General features: G+C 39.7%; 1 protein-coding gene across 1 annotated transcript in view; it reads left to right on the top strand.

The window, feature by feature from the left end:
• LOC126410784 (uncharacterized) overlaps positions 1-20,709 on the top strand; it is a 69,557-nt gene that overhangs the window by 46,448 nt on the left and 2,400 nt on the right. The window contains exon 4 of the mRNA XM_050081316.1: positions 4,969-5,160. Coding sequence (XP_049937273.1) covers positions 4,969-5,160 — 192 coding nt within the window. The remainder of the gene's footprint in view (positions 1-4,968; positions 5,161-20,709) is intronic.

The following is a 20,709-nucleotide window of genomic DNA, read 5'->3' as shown; positions in this document are numbered from 1 at the left end:
CCCCAACATCCTCACATGCCATGGATCAGGAAAATCTGATCTCACTGGGACCCATTGGTGAGTTGTATCTCACACTGTGGACAAAGAGACTCACCACTGCCCATTCCTCTTTCATGAGTATTTTAATGCAATATCATGCTGTGTAGGGCTCCACTACAAACTTCACCTGGGGTCGCACTATAAAGAGTGTCTTGTTGATAGATTCATGTTTTGTTAACAAGGAGCAGAACATGTATTGCTTCACTGCTGTAGGATTGTTCCTAGCCATTGAACTGTTCCGCCTCCAGTTCTTGGCACACACTTCTCAGTGACTCCAGTCCTTGCACACACTTCTCAGTGAGATGTGGTCGATGTACTGCAGTCATATGATCACTTCCAAAATGGGATGCATCGATCAAACCAAGGAGCATCCAAGCTGGTTGCTCAGAAAGGCAAACCGAATGGTGCACTGCATATTGGTTGGTTGAAAATAGTGACACCATCCAGGAATGAGTCCATCATATTACCAATACAGTCAACCACACTGCTAATGCATCTGTGCCAAAGTCTTCTGGAAACCTGTGAGCCCAGCCTATTGCTTAATGGCATTCTTCATTCATGACTGTGTTGAGGTTTGTGTGCAGGCCAACTAGTGAAAATATCTCAGCCATTCAGGTGACTAAAGCAAAATGTAGTTGTATAGTATACCAGAGCAAGAAGAGATGCTGGCAAAAGTTTCTGAGCCTTATCAACAATTTCACAAAACCAGTGGATATATAGGAAGTTTGAAGAGAAAAATAGGAGATTCATGTTTAATGCAGTAATGAAGAATGGTTGCTTTCTGAGCAGCAAGAGAGAAATAGTGCAGACTGTGGCAGAGCATTTTATTCAAACCACCACCAGCAGGATCTGGCTTTCCCTCACCGGTGAATGACTGTTGACAAAGGTAGTTGTGAGGTTTACTATTTTTCATTTTCTGTGTTTGAGTTGGATTTGACATTGTCTGCTGCAGATAACACAGATCTATGGCTTGACAAAATCCTTCATTTTTTTTTTTTTTTTTTTTTTTTTGGACTTGCACTGTTATTACTAAGGAAGTCTTCATAAATTTTTTTAACTTAATTTGGCAGACAGGACAGTTGCCTAATTCATGGAAGGAAGCTATTTTAATTCCCATCCTTAAATCAGGGAGACACAAGACATGCCTAAGCAGCTATCATAGTGTTGCCATCGCCATCTGCAAGGGAAAGATTGAGAAGTGGATGGTCAACCACAGTTACTGTGTCACTTTGTGTTGTTTCAAGAGGTACCACTTCATCTTTGATAACCTATTCTGCTAGAGGCTTCCATAAAACAGGATTTCCTAAGCAAGCAACACCTACTAGGCATCTCTTTCAGATTTGGGAAGGTCTGATAATAGTTAAAAGCATATTGTTCATATACACCTCCTCACATGGAGCTTCTAGAGACATCCCTGTGTTTTTTTATTTATGTATTATTCTTTTCATTTATGTATTATTCTATTCATTTATTTATTTTAATTTTTGTCTTTTCTCTCCCCATGTTATGTTAGATATTGACTTGGACATCCAGTTAGATAATTTTTACACTGCCTGACATCAAGAAGGAGAAGAGAAACTTAATAGGCTGAGAGAATTTGAGATGCTATTTCAGTGATTACAGCGTTGAGTCGGATTTACTTAGAACTTGGCAGTATAGGCTCACTTATCAGTTTGACATTGCACCCACCTCTGACCTGGATGCATGCACTGACTCAGATGGGAAGAGTGTGTTAAAGCCATTGTATCCTCTTCTGACGCAAGCTGGCCCACAACTGTTGTAACTGGTCCTTGATGTCCTTTTACTGCCACTGAGATAGAGTTGACATCCGAGCTGGACCCACACATTTCCTATTGGTTAGTGATCAGGTGATTTTGTTGCCACCAGAGTACCTCAACATAACACAGACAGTTCATAAAGACGTGTGCCGTTAGAGGATGTGCATTGTGCTGTTGAAAACTGGCACCACAATACTGAACGACCAGTGGTGTGGAATGTCACAGAATTACTTTTTCTCGAGTTGCAGGTGCAGATGTGAATGGGTTAAGATTTGCTTGGTGCACAATAGATATTCACCCTTGTGCTGATAAGATATGGTTGACTGGGACCTTGAGGGCAAATATGTCTTCCCTCTCAGTCAGATGTGTCCTGTTTGAAACAGGAAGCCCAAAGTTTAGTATCTAACAGACAATTTAACATTAAAAACACAATTAGCACTACAGATCCACTTTCACTAAAATAACTTTAAGTCTATCCATTTTGCACCACTTGCCCATATTGTTTATATTTACCAAAGATCCTGTCATCACGATATCTAATTAGACTCCACAACGAGGCTCCTTCCAAACTGTCTCAGGTGCTGATAGCACGGCCTCACATGAGTGCACAGCTTCTCTGTGTCCTTCACAATGATCACTCAACATTTGAGACCATCCATGCTGCTCTTTATATATCCTACCAATCAAGGTAAAAACACCAATTCACTCTTGTGGCCACTGTCACAGAGAATTGCAACTCCAGTCATTCGTATGCATGCCAATGGTGTGTACATGTTCAAAGTTGCAAAGTTGCCTTAACATCCGACCATGCCTTCTGGGTGCTTCACTTTTTTTGTCAGGCAGTGAACAAGACACTGGTGCCACTCAAGGTTGCTTTTTAAGGGTGATAATAGCTACTTATAATATTACATTCACAGTATAAATCTCTATCCAGTGCTCTTTATTGGTGGACAACTTTTCAATTTTTAGTTCATTTTCCAGGATTGTTCTCTGCCATTGATCTGTTCATAACCTCTCTGACACTTGCATACACTACTCAGTGGGAAGCGGTTGATGAATTGCAGTCCAGTGACCATTTCCCAAATGGGATTCATCTACCAGATGTTGTGTTGTCAGTCTTGTAGCAAATAGTTGTCAGTGGCAGATGACTGTTAGAAAGCTGAACAAATATTTACTAAAACTGGAATTAAGTTTTAAACAGAAAAATCCGAGTCTGGTGTTTGAACTGTTAGTATTGCACTTTTAATCTTCCTGAATTTAAATTTAACATTCAAAGCCACACGTTTGATCAGAAGTTTACATAGCTGGCACCCATGCTCCTCCAAAGCATATATCCCTACAAGCCATATTGTTGGCCACCTGTTCAGAGTTGTTTTCCAGTAATTGTTGATGAGCACTGTGGCCTTTTGGTATCCAGTCAAAGAACCATAGTTTAGAACTGAGTATGGTAAATACAATGTGCTATCCACAATTTCCCACAATACGCCAATAAATAAAATTATGCTTTAACTGGATGTTATTCACCACCATTATCTTCAAAGTAGTCCCTTTGGGAGTGCATACACTGCTCTCAATGGTTTCTCCATGAACTGTAAGCTCCCTGGAATGGTTCTTATATCAGGCAGTTTAATACAACTTTCTGCTTGAATTTCCTCAGTTGTGTGAAATTTTTGGCGTGTTAGCTGGAGGTTCATCTTGTGAAATAAAAAAATTAACTCAGTGCCACTACTGCTGAAAAACAGCAGTGCCCCCCCCCCCCCCCCCCCTCCAACACAACCCTTTGAACCACCCTTTGAAACTCACGGATGATCAGTGCAGTGTGTGACATCATATTGTTATGATGGAGGAACCAGTTGACCATGCATCACTTTCCCAGACATTGTCTTCTTACATCCTCCCCCAGAACATCACGGTAGAACACTTCATTGATGGATTGATAAGGAGGGATGAACTCCTTACAGACAGTTCCTACCATGTTGTAGAAACAGGTGGCCATGGATTTCACATTATTCTTCACATGCCGGACTTTCTTTTGGGGGAGGGGGAGAGTAGAATGGGTTTTTTCCATTGTGATAGCTGCTTGGTTTTGGGTTCATACCTATAACCCTAGATTTCATCACCAACAATAACCATTGAAAGATAGTCTGCTTCACTTTCTTGAAGTTCTCTGCGGACTTGCATGTAATTCTGTTCATGCCCGTCGCTGAGAATTTGCGACACAAACTTTGCAGCAATCCATCGCATCTCCAGTTTGCTGGACAATATCCTCAGACACTTCTTGTTAGACAGCTCCTCTATATTGTATATGTCCTGGATGGTCTGACTACAATGTACCAGCACCATATTCGAAACAGCTCCAACATTTTTAGGAGTTATGCTAGGTGATGGCCACCCTGAATGGGGGTCATCGTCAAATGATGTTCTGTAATCTGGAAAATGTTGGACCTGGTCATAATTTTGACTGTGACCTACTGTGTCTACTTGAAATGCTTGCTTCAACATATATGTTTCTGCAGTTTATGTACAGGCATCACTCCCAGACACCTGTCATCATCAGTTTCACAAGACACACAACACATGACAATGAGAAATGCCCATAAAAACTAAACACGACCACCTAGCACAAAAACCACTTGAGACACTGAGTCACAAAGGGCATATGAGGTACCACTTCTGGCATTTTGTCTTGCTAGCTGGACTTACACATACATTCCATGAATGTTTTACACTAAAGTTGAAGTAAATCATCATCTTGGTTTTGCAACAGGTCCAGAATTGTTTTAAATTTTATTTATTATAGTTAAGAAAGTACTTCATATGTGAGTGTCAGTTTGTACATGATTGAGCACAAAATGTTTTGACAGTCGAAACAGGGAAAATCCCTTGGGTATTTAGTAATCTTCCCTGGCTGAGTCTTCAGGATCTGGCAACCAGTTGCAATTAGCTGACACCACAAAGATGCAAAAGATCACTTTTTGGTCACCTGTTTGTAAAGTTGGTGGTTTGTTTGTCTTGTACTGTTTTTAAACAGCAACAGCAATAACTGTTGTGTATTCCATTAAGTCTTTCACATTTTCGCATGTAAACAGGGTGATTTATTTGGAATACATGAATTTACGAAAGTAATGAAAAATTGTGTAAATTGTTTCAGGTCAGCCAAGGTAGTGCAGCCAGTGGTGTTTCCCAGTTGCTTGACTGGGTTAGAAACCAGTTGGGTCTTGCTTTTAATCCTAATGTGACAAGAGAAGGTGTCCGTGGTAGGTTTGATCCACACGGACTTATAACAATTGTTGCATGTGGAACGCTACACACTCCAGATCGGTGTGTTGGTGTCTTTACTCAGGTATATCTTTCTCGGTGCACTGTATTGTTGTAATCATAAGTTTACTTGTCTAAAAATAAATAACTTGGTGATTCCCCTCTCCTCCTCCCACCCTCCATTCATTTAAGTTATGAAAATACAATGCTGGGAAGTTAACAAGCATAACTGCATCTTTTCAAACTTGATCATTCTAAATCTCAAAACTGTAGATATGCTTTCCAAACTGTGTCTTTAGCATTATTATGATATGTAAAGTGTCTTTGTGCTGTATGTAATATATTGTATCAGTCATCAGAACCACATTATACTTCTGCTATCTGTTTTCTACTGATGAGGTCTGCTAACAAGGAAACACTGAACAGTATTGGGACTGCTTTTGTTGTACAAGTAGCTTAGAGAAAACACTATTTTAAGAAAGAGCCTTTTTTTTTGTAGGCAGATATGTTTTCTTCCCCCAGAAGTCTCCCAGCAGTATTCTCTAGAAATACGAAAAAATGTGAGCAGTATCACACCTAAATAGAAACATTTTACTTAGCGTGTCATGGTTTGGATTCCAGGAAGATTACTTTTCTGAGAATTCCATTTATATATATGTACTCATAAAATATTACATGCCTTTTTACAACAAATTATCACCAGATGGTATTTTTAATTATTTATCCAAGGTATATGATTGTGTGATCTTGCTCCAGAAAAGCTTAAGTTTTCCAAAATTTGTAGTTTTACAAACAAATGGTTTGAATCATTTTCACTAGATAAATGCAAACTATAGTACTGATTCAAACATTGTTGGAAAGAAAGAAAATAACTGGGGAGAATCATGGAGTCCTAAAGTGTTAAATTTTAGGGCTGCTACAATTACTTCAGTGTGTAAATGACCTCCCACATAATATGTATCAAGCAGAGTTTTGCATTTGATACAGGTGTTGAAATTAAGCTTGTTTAGAGAGAAAGCAACTGAAGAAATTGTCAATGTTTTTCAAAGGATTATTAAGTAAGTTAAGCAATTCTCTGAAAATGGACTCTCATGTGTGCATGTTGGGCAGTATAATCAATCCTGTACTGCAAATGGAATAACACTAACAATTAATATTGCACACCAGTAAGAGTCAATAAATAAGATAGAATATCATCTGGTTGGATTCCATTAGGAATTGTTGTGCGCAGTGATTGTGAAATGGTTATAATCAGGGACAAACACAGAAATGCTCAGGAATCCATCTGCATGTTATTGCAGATCTTGATAGATATCAGTTACATCATAGCCATCGTCATTGGGTTTCGTAGTGAGCCATATAGACCCAGAAATCTTGTATAAGCACATACTGCTAAAATAGCGTTCAACTGTGCATAGCTCAGTTCATTCACTATTAAACGCACTGATGGTGGCTATACTGTAGCTGAAATCTAGCTAGATCTGCAACAAAATTAAAATTGATATGCAACTGATTGCTGTGTTCATCCGTGATTATAAGCTATGATGTTCCAAATTTGAGTGTGCATATTGATGACAATTAGAACTGAAACAAACATATTACTGAGTTGTTCAAACCTTTAAGTTCAATAAGCTTTCTGCAGTGTTTTCACTGCAGACCTGGCAGCCATATCTCATGCTCTTGAGCACATCCACACATGCTCTGGTGAGTCATTTATCCTGTGTACTGACTCCTTGACCAGCCTACAAGCATCAACCAGTGCTACCCTCACCGTCCTTTGGTAGCATCCGTTCAGGAGTCCATCTAAGGCCTGGAACGGTCCCGTCGTTCATTGTTGTTTTTGTGGACCCCAGGACACGTCGGAATCCCAGGCAACAAACTTGCCAACAGGCTGGCCAAATAGGCTACACAGAAACCACTTCTGGAGATGGGCATCTCCGAAACTGACCTGCATTCTTTCTTACACCGCAGGGTTTTTCGGCTTTGGGATATGGAATGGCATAACAGTACGCACAACAAACTGTGTGTCATTAAGGAGACTACGAATGTGTGGAAGTCTTCCATGTGGTCCTCTTGCAGGATATCAGTTGTCCTCTGCTGGCTCCTCATTGGCCATACGTGGCTAATGCATGGTTACCTCCTCCATCGCGAGGACCCACCTTGGTGTAGCGGTGGCTTACAAATGACGGTCGTCCACCTCTTGCTGGACTGTCCACTTTTAGCAGCTCTGCAGCAAACTTCTAACTTTTCTGGCACCCTACCTTCGGTGTTGGGCGACAATGCCTCAACAGCAGCTTTAGTTTTACGTTTTATTTGTGAGAGTGGGTTTTATCATTTGATCCAAGTTTTAGCGCATGTCCTTTGTCCCTTTGTGTCCTCCACCCTAGTGCTTTTAGGGTGGAGCTTTTAATGTGTTGCGGAGTGACTGGCTTCTTCTTTTTATTCTCATGGACAGCCAGCTCTCTTGTTTTGATCACTTCTACGTGTTTCTTGTGTTTCTCTGTGGTTTTCTTGTCCGATTTTGTCCATTTTAGTGTTTGTTGCCCTTCTGTCAATCTTGTGGTTTTCTCCTTCTTCCAGCCATTTTCTTTCTTTTTTTTCCCTCTCAATTATTTTACTCCCACCCTTGTGGAATTATTTTAATCGGAACGAGGGACCGATGACCTAGCAGTTTGGTCCCAAATCCCCCCCCCCCCCTCCCCCTTAAACCAACCAACCAGTCAACAACCTTTGCTCTCTGCTTGAATGCTAGTTTTGGAAACAAACCAATCAACATCTAAACATATTTGGCATATTCCCACTTATTAATGCCTTACCGTGTAATTTTGTGGAAAATGACACCATCTTCTAACAAATTCATTGCTGTGGTACCCACTGTGAAGAAAAAGTCAATAATTTTGTGTTGTATCTCGTGCCTAATAAAGTATGGGGGTAATTCCAAAAGTAAGGTCTCCTATTTTGTTATAAGTACAGAACTCTGTGTGGCAGTTGGTCACAGTGTTATGAACAGTGCTTCACATGCTGTATGCAAGCATCCGCACACCACGCTGAGGCACTCAGTCTTGGCTTGGCAGTCATTGAGAATAGAGCTCCCTTTGGATGTTACTGCCAAGTGCGAATTGCACGCAGTTATTTGATTTTTGAAGGCAAAGGGCACTGCGCCGATTGAAATCCATTGCCAGTTGACGGAAGTGTACGGTGAGTCATGCGTGGATGTCAAAAATGTTCGTAAGTGGTGTAGAGAGTTTGCAGCTGGTCGGACAGAAAGTCACGACGAACAAAGGAGCGGGAGACTGTCAATTTCTGAGGAGACAGTGTTGAAGGTTGGGCAAAACATGCGTGAAGATTGGCGGATCACCCTGAATGATCTCTGCATGTTGGTTCGTGAGTTTTCCTGAAGCACCGCTCACAGAATTTTAATGGAAACATTGAACTACCGGAAGGTGTGCGCAAGATGGGTGCCACGCATGCTGACTGAGGACCTCGTGTGGCAGCGAGTTGATGCTTCCCGCGTATTTCTTCACCGCCTTGAAGCTGAACTGGACAACTTTCCGGTCTCAGTTGTCACGGGTGACAAAACCTGGGGATACCACCATACACCTGAGACCAAGCAACAATCACGCCAGTGGTGGCATCCTCCTTCGCCAAAGCCGCGGAAATTCAAACAAACACAGTTTGCCGGTAAAGTCCTGACAGCCGGTTTTTGGGATCAGAAAGGGGTATTGTTGGTCGACTTTATGCCCACTGGGGCTACAATTAATGCTGACAGGTACTGTGAGACTGAAAAAACTCAAACTGGCAATTATGAACGGGAGAAGAGGAATGTTGAGCAAGGGTGTACACATTCTCCATGACAACGCTCGCCCACACATCGCTTGGCAAACCGTTGATCTCCTGCAACAGTTTCAGTGGAACATAATCACCCAGCCGTCCTATAGTCCTGTCTGGTACCCAGTGACTATCAGCTGTTCCCAAGGTTAAAAGAACATTTGGCCGAAAAGCGATTCAGCTCCAACGACTAGATAAAAGAAGAGGTTCATAACTTTCTGAACAGCATGGCGGCGAGCTGGTATGACATGGGCATACAGAAACTGCCACAGCGTCTACAAAAATGCATTGACAGAAATGGTGATTATGCCGAAAAATAGCTAAATATTCAAGCTATAAACTGATGTAAACCATTGTAGAAATAAAAAGGTCTATGTACTTATAAAAAAAATAGGAGATCTTACTTTTTGGGATTACCCTCGTAGTTTATGCACAAAAGTGAACAGAAATGTGAATCATTCAGCTACACTCTTTTAGATACTTCTGCAAGGAGCTGGGCTCTTTAACCGGCACCTTCACAATTTACAGTTTGGCCACAGGGTCACATTGACCCCCGTAGTAAACAACATAACACCCTAATCTTAAATAAATACCATGATCTACAGTTCATTAAAGATGTTTACTTGAGGTATGAACCATTAGTTGTCCAAAGAATCAGTCGGCTAACCATCATTCTTTTGGCAAAGGACAACGCGCCACGAGGTTCAGCATGACATTTTTCAGAGCGTTACTAGTGTAACTTGAGTGAAAGCTTCAGACCATCAGTGGTATCATAACAGTTTCTGAAACGATACTCTTTATGAACTCCAGTAGTGAATATCACATGTGGTGAGGTCTAGGCTTTGTGGTGGCCAGGCATGGGGATTCATAAAAGGTACTGTGTCGCAAAACCAGTAAGATACCACTGACGATATGAAAGATGCTGTGAGACAAGCTTTCACTTGACTTACACCAGCAATGCTCTGAAAAATGTTGCACAGCACCTGATGGCGATTTCCTTTACCATGAGAGTGACAGTACACTGGCTGATCTTTCGGATAAATAATGCTTCATATCTCAAGAAAACTCTAAAAACGGTTGTTCACATTATTTAAGTGTAGGGGTTTATGCTGGTTATTATAGAGGTTAATGGACCTTTGTAGCCACCATGTGGATAATATTTACTAGCAACACTCATCATAAATAATACATGACAATTTGAGGAAAGTAGTAATATCCACTGCAGATCCTAGCTCAGAAAGGGTTTTAATTTGCAGCCACAACAAGTACGTTATCATCTGCCCAGTATTGTAAAAATCTAGGCAAAAAATAATTTCATCTGGTCAACTACTTATATTTTGTAGATGAATTCCTGATTAAAAATTGGTAGCACATTCAGCCTAAAATGAATTTGTGTATACCAATACTTGTATTAAAGACTAATATGGTAATCCTTAGTGAATTCGAGCCATGTGACACTTACAAGGGGAGAATGTGGGAAGGGGCTCACCAATTTCACTCAGTGTGAATGGAAGCAAGTAGGTATCCCTATCATGTTCCTAAAATATCTGGTCTGAATGGCTCATAGAAAAACATAAAACACACTTGAACAATTTTTGAGTAGTGTGTTAAAGATTTTTGAGCAACAGTCATGAGGTAAATGGCATGGCTCAGTGATCAAGAACATACCAACTGGCAGGTTGCCAGCTCAGGTTCAGTTCTCACTGCTACCATTAATAGTGTATTTAAATTCCTCACAGTGTCAATATATTAATTATAAAATTTAAATACTGGGTGTCCCAAAAAGACTTGTAATAATATTGAGACAAATGTCACTAGGTAACTGAAACCACGCTAGATGTAATCTCTAGATGTAAACTCTAGACGATGCTGATTGCATCGTCTAGAGTTTCAGAAAAAATCCACTAGATGTTGCTACGAACGCTGACCTGGAGCATGCATCCAGTCTCGCACAGTATGGCGTCCGCACAATAGAAGACGTATTGTGTTATTGAATTTAGTCGTACTCAATCAGTGATTGCAGTTCAGCGGGCATTTCATATTCGATTTCGTGCTAAAACAACATCACCAAAGTATATTCGATGGTGGTATAAACAGTTTGAAGAAACAGGGTGCCTCTGTAAAGGCAAAAGTACTCGCCAGCCACGCGTTCCTGAACCAACAGTGGAACAAATCAGACGAGCATTTGAGCGGAGCCCCTGCAAGTCTGCACATTGTGCTAGCCGAGAACTTGCGTTACCGTGCATGACGGTGTGGCATTTGTTACGTCGTCATTAGCCCTTAAACCATATCGATTACAAGCTTTTTGAGATACTGACAAAGTGAAATGGGTGGACTTTAGCAATGCTATTTTAGAGAACATGGAAGATGACACTTTTATTAAGTCACAGTTGATATTCAGCAATGAGGCAACATTCCATATTAGCGGTATGGTTCACTGTCATAATGTGTGTATATGGGGGCTCAAAAATCCTCGTGAAACAATTGAGCACAAACGTGATTCACCAAAAGAATGTTTTTTGTGCTGTGCTTTATGGACCCTACTTTTTTGAGGAAGAAACCGTAACAGGACAATCATATTGTAGTGTGTCAAGAATTTTGACAGAAATTCTAGAGACCCTCCGCTTTCCAATGTCTCAAACACCCGATATTTTATGTATGAGCATGAGAAATGGGACAGTGTCTACCTCATGCCAGTTTTCTGTGTGCACAGGATGGACGTATGTCAAGAGAATGTCACAAGGTGAACGGTTGATTGGTGCAGGCAAATGGTTGCCTCACTCGTCACAGAAGTTACATGACCAGCACTAGGAGCAAGCGCGCCTTCCTCTGTGACGGTGCTACGTCAGTCATTATTGTGAACAGTTGAATTGTGTAAAAGAAAATAAGACACTTACTTTTACTTACTTTCTTACTTACTACTTACTCTCTAGAGTTGCGGATAGGGGACTTGGGAAAACCTTGAGAGAGTTTTTGGAACTGTATTTATTGTAAAAGTAATCAATAGCTTCTGACGGATTGGGAGTCATTGGATTTATGAAATATGATTCATTGATGTGAAACTGTTATGTGGTGGTCTGTTTGTGGAAGTGAAATATAGTAGGCTTGATTTAAAAGTATCCTGAGTGTACGCAATCATTTTGAGAGTAGAGAAAATTCCTCAATACAGCATCATTTCTTCGGAGAAGAAGTTGAGCAGATCGTTGCAGCCGGCTATCCTGAGGAGAAGATTGGCAAAGCACCTCCAAGTAAGTCCAATGATGAAGGGGATGTGAGTATCGTGCACACCTGCACTACATTGCTTCCTCTAGTTGCCGGAAACTGCCAGAATATCTTGCAGTGCTATGGAACTGCTTATTCCCCCAACTTGACTCTGATAATTTCATCCATCAGCAAGATGGAGCACCACGCATTGGCACAACTACATGCGCATTTTCCTCAATGCCAGTGTACCTCAACGTTGGATAGGGCACAGGACCGTGAGACCAGGCTTTACACTCTTGGCCTACTATGTCCCCTGACTTATTCCCCTGACCTAACACCATGTGATTTCTTCCTGTGGGGATATGTTAATGTGTTTACGTTCCTCCCTTACCTTGTGACATTGATGAACTACTAGACTATCAGCTACTGTAGCTTCAGTGACAAGACACCTTACTCTCAGTTTGGCATGAATTCCACTATCGGCTCGATGTTGTCCATGCACCCAATGGAGGACATATTGAACATTTATGATGGATTTTTATAAACTTCTGTCTTTTCTGAGTAATTTAGTATGCAATTTGTTGGTGTTAAGCCCTTCTTCCTAATAAATAAATCTTGGGTCATTCTTTTTGAGATAACCTGTATATTTAAACAGTTCAATTTATTATGTAAGAATTATAATTCAATTTAATTGTGATTGATTAATATATGTAAACAGTTACTTTACATAATTGTATGAAGTTTCGAATGAAAGTAAAATTTCTGAAAATGCTTGCAAATACAGACTTTTTATTTGTTGTTAGAAATTACATTACATTTTTTAAGGTGAGAATCATCATGGAAACATTTAAAGAATAAATATCATTCACATCCCATGCACATTCTATGAAAATATTTTTCAAGCAGTGACATTTTTCTGAATCACACTTCAGTGCAATGCATACTTCACTCCAGTTTTTAAATGAATGCCTTTCCTCTGTCAATTGTGATGCATATCAAGCATACCCAATCATTGGAGTGGAAACAGAAGCTCAGAATTCATTTTGCCAATTGAATCTGTTGTAATTTGCATCTTGTCTTGCCTGAAATTCTGGCTGTTGTTTTGGCAATTTAGGAGTACGTCGTAGTATTTTTGATTTTTGTGTTTGCAATAGAAATGTACATAATAAGGTTTAGCAAGAGGAGTACATTTGTGTGGAATGATCTTCATACTACACATTACTTAGCCATGCTGATTAGTGAATGTCTCATCATACTGTATCAAATCTGCTTGTTCACCCCACAAATCCACCAATAGAAGGAATTTGTTGTTGGCAGGGTATGGTTTTAATGTATCCAAAAAATTTGCATGAGGCTCTTTTGTTAGTTTTCCTGAGATTGAGAAAGTAACAACAACATTCTTCTATTCTTCCTCTAATGTCTTGACTGTACCAGCTTGAGTTCTTACTCAAAAACAGTCATTGAACCCTTGTAATCCAATGTCCTACTATATGTTGAGTCATGATTGCAGCCAGTCTGGTCAATGTTGATTCTATAATCAAAACTTAAGTTTGGCTTTATACATCTGGTCTGTATATGAAACTTCTGTTCCGTCCACTATTTCTTCCAAAGTTGCAACATCATTTTCGCTGAGGAATTAACTGATTTTTTGCTGTCTGACTGAATTATGTTTGAAGCGATTTTACCCAGATATCACTGGCAATAAACTGAAATTTTTCTGACAAGTCTGGAAATGTGACTGCCCACGCACACACACACACACACACACACACACACACACACACACACACACACGAATCATGAGAATAATATTCATTAGGACCATAATCAATGTTGTTCATGTCTGTATGTGAAGAAGAAGAAACCTGTTACAAATAAAATACAGAAAATAGGACTACATTTAGTAAAAGGGGGAGGGGGCGGGGTGGGGGTGGGGGGGTGGGGTGGGGGGGAAGAGACGGAGATGGAGACAGAGAGAGTGAGAGTGAGTGATTCCACATGTTGTTGTTGTTGTTGTTGTTGCTGTTGTGGTCTTCAGTCCTGAGACTGGTTTGATGCAGCTCTCCATGCTACTCTATCCTGTGCAAGCTTCTTCATCTCCCAGTACCTACTGCAACCTACATCCTTCTGAATCTGCTTAGTGTATTCATCTCTTGGTCTCCCCCTATGATTTTTACCCTCCACACTGCCCTCCAATACTAAATTGGTGATCTCTTGATGCCTCAGGACATGTCCTACCAACCGATCCCTTCTTCTGGTCAAGTTGTGCCACAAACTTCTCTTCTCCCCAATCCTATTCAATACTTCCTCATTAGTTATGTGATCTACCCATCTAATCTTCAGCATTCTTCTGTAGCTCCACATTTCAAAAGCTTCTATTCTCTTCTTTTCCAAACTATTTACCGTCCATGTTTCATTTCCATACATGGCTACACTCAATACAAATACTTTCAGAAATAACTTCCTGACACTTAAATCTATACTCTATGTTAACAAATTTCTCTTCTTCAGAAACGCCTTCCTTCCACATAACTCTCCATAAAGATATTGTTCGTCATGTTCAGTGTGTATAATCTCGTCTTCATCATTTGCTGTGAAATTATCATTCATAATTTCAATAACCTGCTCTGCAATTACTTGATCCAGCTATTGCTGCAGGGTCTACAGGGGCAGGAGGATTATTCGTGGTCAAGCCCATTTCTGTATAAATTGAAAAAGTGTTTTGAGCATTGGTGATTTAAGTTGCAGTGTTGATGTTTTCACCACTCATTTCACTGGTAGGATATTCTTGTTGGGTTAACATTTTCCAATAAAATAGTAAGTTTGTACAGAAAATCCCCACAGACACGTTAACAACTGTAGAGACTGTTACAAAATGTCGGAAAACAGTTGAAAACACAAATCGTATAATTTCCTGTTTAATTTAATTAATATATTTAATCATAACTATGTTGAATATATTGCATACACATAATTAAATTGGTATTTTAATTTTATAGCAACCCCCTGCAACATAAAAACAGATCATTGAAAAAATGAATCTATTTCAGCACAGATAGTTAAGTGCTCGGCTGCTATAGAGCATCCAGTCGTACATCTGCAGCCTGGCTGTCATGTGTTGGTTGAGGTGGCAGTGACTTTTTGTCTTTACTGTGTCATCTATTGTTGCTTAGCCGGCACTTTTGATAAAGGGTGGCTTAAGTGATCCTGAGTTTGATATTAAATTTAGCATCTCAGAAAGTGAAGAAGAATGTGATGTTACTTCATTAGGGACCGAATGTGATGATAGTTCATCAGTTGTCTAACAAGTGCTCACAAGTTTGTACAAGGTAAATAGGCCAACTGTGCTCCACCCAGCTCCTCCAAGATTGCTGCATTTCTCTTCACAAGAACACAAAAACAAATTACTTGATGTTACAGGATTTTTAGTCAAAGTCCAGTGCACTATTTTACTTGGGATTTTATTAATGATCTTCAAAAATTTGTAACTCATTAATTTGAGCTCTAAAAGCTACCTTTATGTATCTGTAAGTAATGTCATTCATGATAGGATGTGTTCCATTAATAAAAAATGCTGCGTTTTGGAATATGATTTGAAAAAAGTCAGTATTTTAAGGGAGGGAGGGGGAGGGAATTTGGTAGCGATGCGAATTAAATCCAAACTGGTGAATTTCCAGCCCTGCGCTTGACCAGTGTGCCACACCACTTACTTGACAATTTGTGGTTGAAAATCCTTCACACTGTACTCGAAAATCTCTAAAGATTGTTTGACCTTTTCCTATGGCACACTAAGGGTAGATATGCTACAAATCTGAAACAGACTTCTGCCTTCTTCGACTAATTCAGTTTGAGTGAAATAGCTGTGGCCATCCCACTCTCTCCCCTTGTTAGTACACAACTGTTAAATGGCCAGCATTTAGCTGTAACCACAGACATATCATGTATTCAATCTGCAAACTGACTTGTTCTGTACCATTTGGATAAAAGTCATGTTAATGAACTATAGAACACGTAGCTAACTTGCTTTTCTTAAAGCTTCTTGAGATTTATAAGGCCAGATGTTACATGGCTGTAGCTGTATACCATTCAGTTTAGCAACACCTCAAGCCAACAAGTACTCTCTTTTAGAACCTGCCATGGCCTTTTATTTTTTAACTTCCTCTGCGCAGTAAAAATATTTACTTACGATCGCATTTATTGGGCTATACTGTCACAGCAGTTGCATTATTTGTCTTTTGCTGTTAGCTATCTATTTTGTGTTGAATATCCTTCATACTATGAGCATTTCTTCTCCAGTTATATAAATAGAATTGCGTATGTTAATACAACAGCATTTATGAAATGTGCCAGCCGACAATTTTAGAATTTATAGCAGTAAGACCTGTGATAAATTTGTGAGAATTATGTTTACAAGTATAAATCTTACATTCCTGCTTGTAAAATTGCAGTACACAAGTAATGTAGCTTAAGGAATAAAGTGTATTGTTTGGACTACAGAAGGCACACAATATTTTATGCACTATTGAAAACTGAGAAAATAGTAATGGAGTGGAGTCCATACATGCAATAAAAGTATTTGAAGTGGTTTTGATAGCATCAAAACGGGCCTCTGTGTGAAGGCTCCTAAGGAAACAAATGTTGCCAGTTTGCACTCATCATTGTCATAAGTGCCCAGCATCTGGTGTGATGGTATGGGTTGCCACTGTATACACCACAGAGTCGGCTCCAGATCTCAGTAAGTAATACCAACAGCAGCCATTACACTTTTGCAGCTGGTAGCTGTCCTCTATCTTTGAGGTTTTCATGATGTTATATTTCAGCTGGATAACACATGAATGCATGTTGCCTGTTCTGTCCTGACCTACCTTAATTCAGAGGCTGTTTGATGGTTGATCTGATCAGCACATTTTTCAGATCTCAGACTCAACGGAAACCCCTAGTAATGGGTTATTGAGAGACTTTCATTTTATTCACCACTTACAGTGGAATAATTTGAGGATTAAATATTCAATAATATTAACAATAATTTTTATGGTGAAGTTTTTCAGCTTAATTCCACTGCTTTTAGAAATATAGTAAAACCCCCTTTTCACACTTCTCAGCAGTGTTGCCTAGAAAAGTAAAATGCAGGAAAGTGTAAAATACAGGAAAGCATAGGAAACACTAGTGAAAATTAATAAATTACTCTTACTTTCATTCTCTTTATAGTGTACAAAATATGAAATTAAAACAGTTTAAATTTGCCTTTTTAAAATACCAGAAATAATTAATGGTTTTTGTTTCTTTCTAACAGCAGTTAGCTTTAATTTTCTCTCCACGGTGTACAGGGCATCAATCACAAAGGCAGTGGCCAAGTGCTGACACACAAAACCACATGCGCGGGTTTGCCTCTTCATTCTGATCGTGTCCAACAGTGTAAATAAAATGTGGCAACAAAAGACTTTTGTGAAATCACGTTAAAAAGATATTTATGTTCTAATGTGAGACTTATTATTGATAATCGTTATAAAATTATGGTAAACAAAACTTCAAATTTAGTCTTTGTTAAAATATTAAAGTTGGCAGTCTTCATAAAAAGAGAAAAATAGGCATGAAATCTAGAGTTTATTTCCAACAAGGAGGTCACTCGGCTCAGGGAGTTGTCCTGTTTGAGAAAGAGGTCAGAAATTGTCTGTATGTTATGAAGCATCTTGAGGAGAAATGTTTACGTCTGACATCAGATTGAACCAACCGAAGACTGTGTGCCTAGTAATAATTAGTGCATTTCAAGTCGAAGTAACAGTGATCCGTGAAAGCCCATTATAGAGATGGCCATCTTCAAAAGTGGTGTTTATTTGTGTAAATGGCTGTGAAATGCAAAGCACTGAGCGGAAGGAAGGTTGCTGTTAAGACTTATTATCATCAGATCGTGTTATCATTACGGCAGTGACTTAGCAGCGTTTCCAACCCTTCCAAACAGGTTGCTGTGACCCAACACACCAACAATGAACATCTTGCTTAGTGTGCTAATGCTATGTTACATGATCAGTAACTTTGCGTATAATCTGCGTTTTCTGCTTTGTTCTAAGGCTGACTTTGAGCAGGATTACGATGTTTGTTTTGCAGAAATCTGTATAAAAATCAATGTTAAAGGTCATGATAACAACAGAGAAGACATAAAATGCAGCAAATGTAGTAACATGGAATCATTATTGATGGGAAATCATTGTATTGAGAGAATAGGACCTCTGTTGGGACTGACAAAAATGAACATAAAAAGCAGGAATGTAAAAACTTGGTTTTACTGTATTTTTAAAAACTACCGTAATGTCAATAAATTTTATGTTAGAAGATTCTGCTATCTTGTAAAATGGGTATTTGAGTCACCAGTCACACTTGTTAACTTTTAAAATATTATATGGCAGTGACAGAGCAGATATTGGAAGTTTATTAAAGAGCTTTAAGCTTGTTATTTTACATGAGTTTACAGTATCTCTGAGTCTGGCTCCAAATACCGAACTCCATTTTGCCTCTGTTATTGTGAGAGTGAATGTCTCTCTGATGTTGAACTCATTTAAATTCCTTTTCACATAAAGCAATACTGTGTAGATGTATAGATTAACAATGGTGAATATTGTGAGCTTGATAAAGAGGGCCCTGGCATGCCATCACTTGCCAGTCATTTGCATAGAGTTGAAGGAGCGCGGAATGACAGACCTGTACCTCTCATCCAAACTCCTTTTTGCTCAGTGCCAAGGTGGGTTAGAACCATTGATGTTGCCAGAAATGGCAGCCTTGTGTACTAAATTTCACCCCAGATCGCCTACACCATCTATTCCTGTATTTTTCCTGCTATATTGTATAATGTTGTTGTTGCGGTCTTTAATCCAGAGACTGGTTTGTTGCAGCTTTCCCTGCTACTCTATCCTGTGCAAGCTTCTTCATATCCAAGTACCTACTGCAACCTATATCCTTGTGTACCTGCTTAGTGTATTCATCCCTTGGTCTCCCTCTACGATTCTTACCCTCCACACTGCCCTCCAATATTAAATTGGTGATCCCTTGATGCCTCAGAACATGTCCTACCAACTAATCCCATCTTCTAGTCACGTTGTGCCCCAAATTCCTCTTCTCCCCAATTCTGTTCAGTACCTCATTAGTTACGTGATCTACCCATCTAATCTCCAGCATTCATCTGTAGCACACATTTGGAAAACTTCTATTCTCTTCTTGTCTAAACTATTTATCGTCCATGTTTCACTTCCGTACACAGCTACACTCCATACAAATACTTTCTGAAAAGACTTCCTGACACTTAAATCTATACTCAATGCTAACAAACTTCTCTTCTTCAGAAACACTTTCCTTGCATTTTATATCCTCTACTTCGACCATCATCAGTTATTTTGCTCCCCAAATAGCAAAACTCATCTACTACTTTCTCATTTCTTAACCTTATTCCCTCAGCATCATCTGATTTAGTTCAACTACATTCCATTATCCTTGTTTTGCTTTTGTTGATGTTCATCTTATATCCACCTTTCAAGACACTGACCATTCGGTTAAACTGCTCTTCCAGGTCCTTTGTAAGTCTGTCAGAGACAGCAATGTCATCTGCATACCTCAGTGTTTTTATTTCTTCTCCATGGGTTTTAATTCCTACTCCAAATTTTTCTTCTGTTTCCTTTGCTGCTTGCTCAGTATACAGGGTGAGTCACCTAACATTACCGCTGGATATATTTCGTAAACCACATTAACTGATGAATCGATTCCACGGACTGAACGTGAGGAGAGGGGCTAGTGTAATTGGTTAATACAAACCATAAAAAAATGCACGGAAGTATGTTTTTTTACAACAAACCTACGTTTTTTAAATGGAACCCCGTTAGTTTCGTTAGCACATCTGAACATATAAACAAATACGTAATCAGTGCCGTTTGTTGCATTGTAAAATGCTAATTACATCTGGAGATATTGTAACCTAAAGTTCACGCTTGAGTACCACTCCTCCGCTGTTTGATCGTGTGTATCGGAGAGCACTGAATTACATAGGGATCCAAAGGGAACGGTGATGGACCTTAGGTACAGAAGAGACTGGAACAGCACATTACGTCCACATGCTAACACCTTTTTATTGGTCTTTTTCACTGACGCACATGTACATTACCATGAGGGATGAGGTACACGTACACACGTGGTTTCCGTTTTCAATTACTGAGTGGAATAGAGTGTGTCCCGACATGTCAGGCCAATAGATGTTCAATGTGGTGGCCATCATATGCTGCACGCAATTGCAATCTCTGGCGTAATGGATTTCGTACACGCTGCAGTACATCTGGTGTAATGTCGCCGCAGGCTGCCACAATACGTTGTTTCATATCCTCTGGGGTTGTAGGCACATCACGGTACACATTCTCCTTTAACGTACCCCACAGAAAGAAGTCCAGAGGTGTAAGATCAGGAGAATGGGCTGGCCAATTTATGCATCCTCCACGTCCTATGAAACACCCGTTGAACATCCTGTCAAGGGTCAGCCTAGTGTTAATTGCGGAATCTGCAGGTGCACCATCATGCTGATACCACATACGTCGACGCGTTTCCAGTGGGACATTTTCGAGCAACG

The sequence above is a fragment of the Schistocerca serialis genome, chromosome 1, assembly GCF_023864345.2.
Source record: "Schistocerca serialis cubense isolate TAMUIC-IGC-003099 chromosome 1, iqSchSeri2.2, whole genome shotgun sequence".
In the NCBI taxonomy this organism is placed as follows: Eukaryota; Metazoa; Arthropoda; class Insecta; order Orthoptera; family Acrididae; genus Schistocerca; species Schistocerca serialis.
This window is presented reverse-complemented; position numbering and strand designations above follow the sequence as displayed.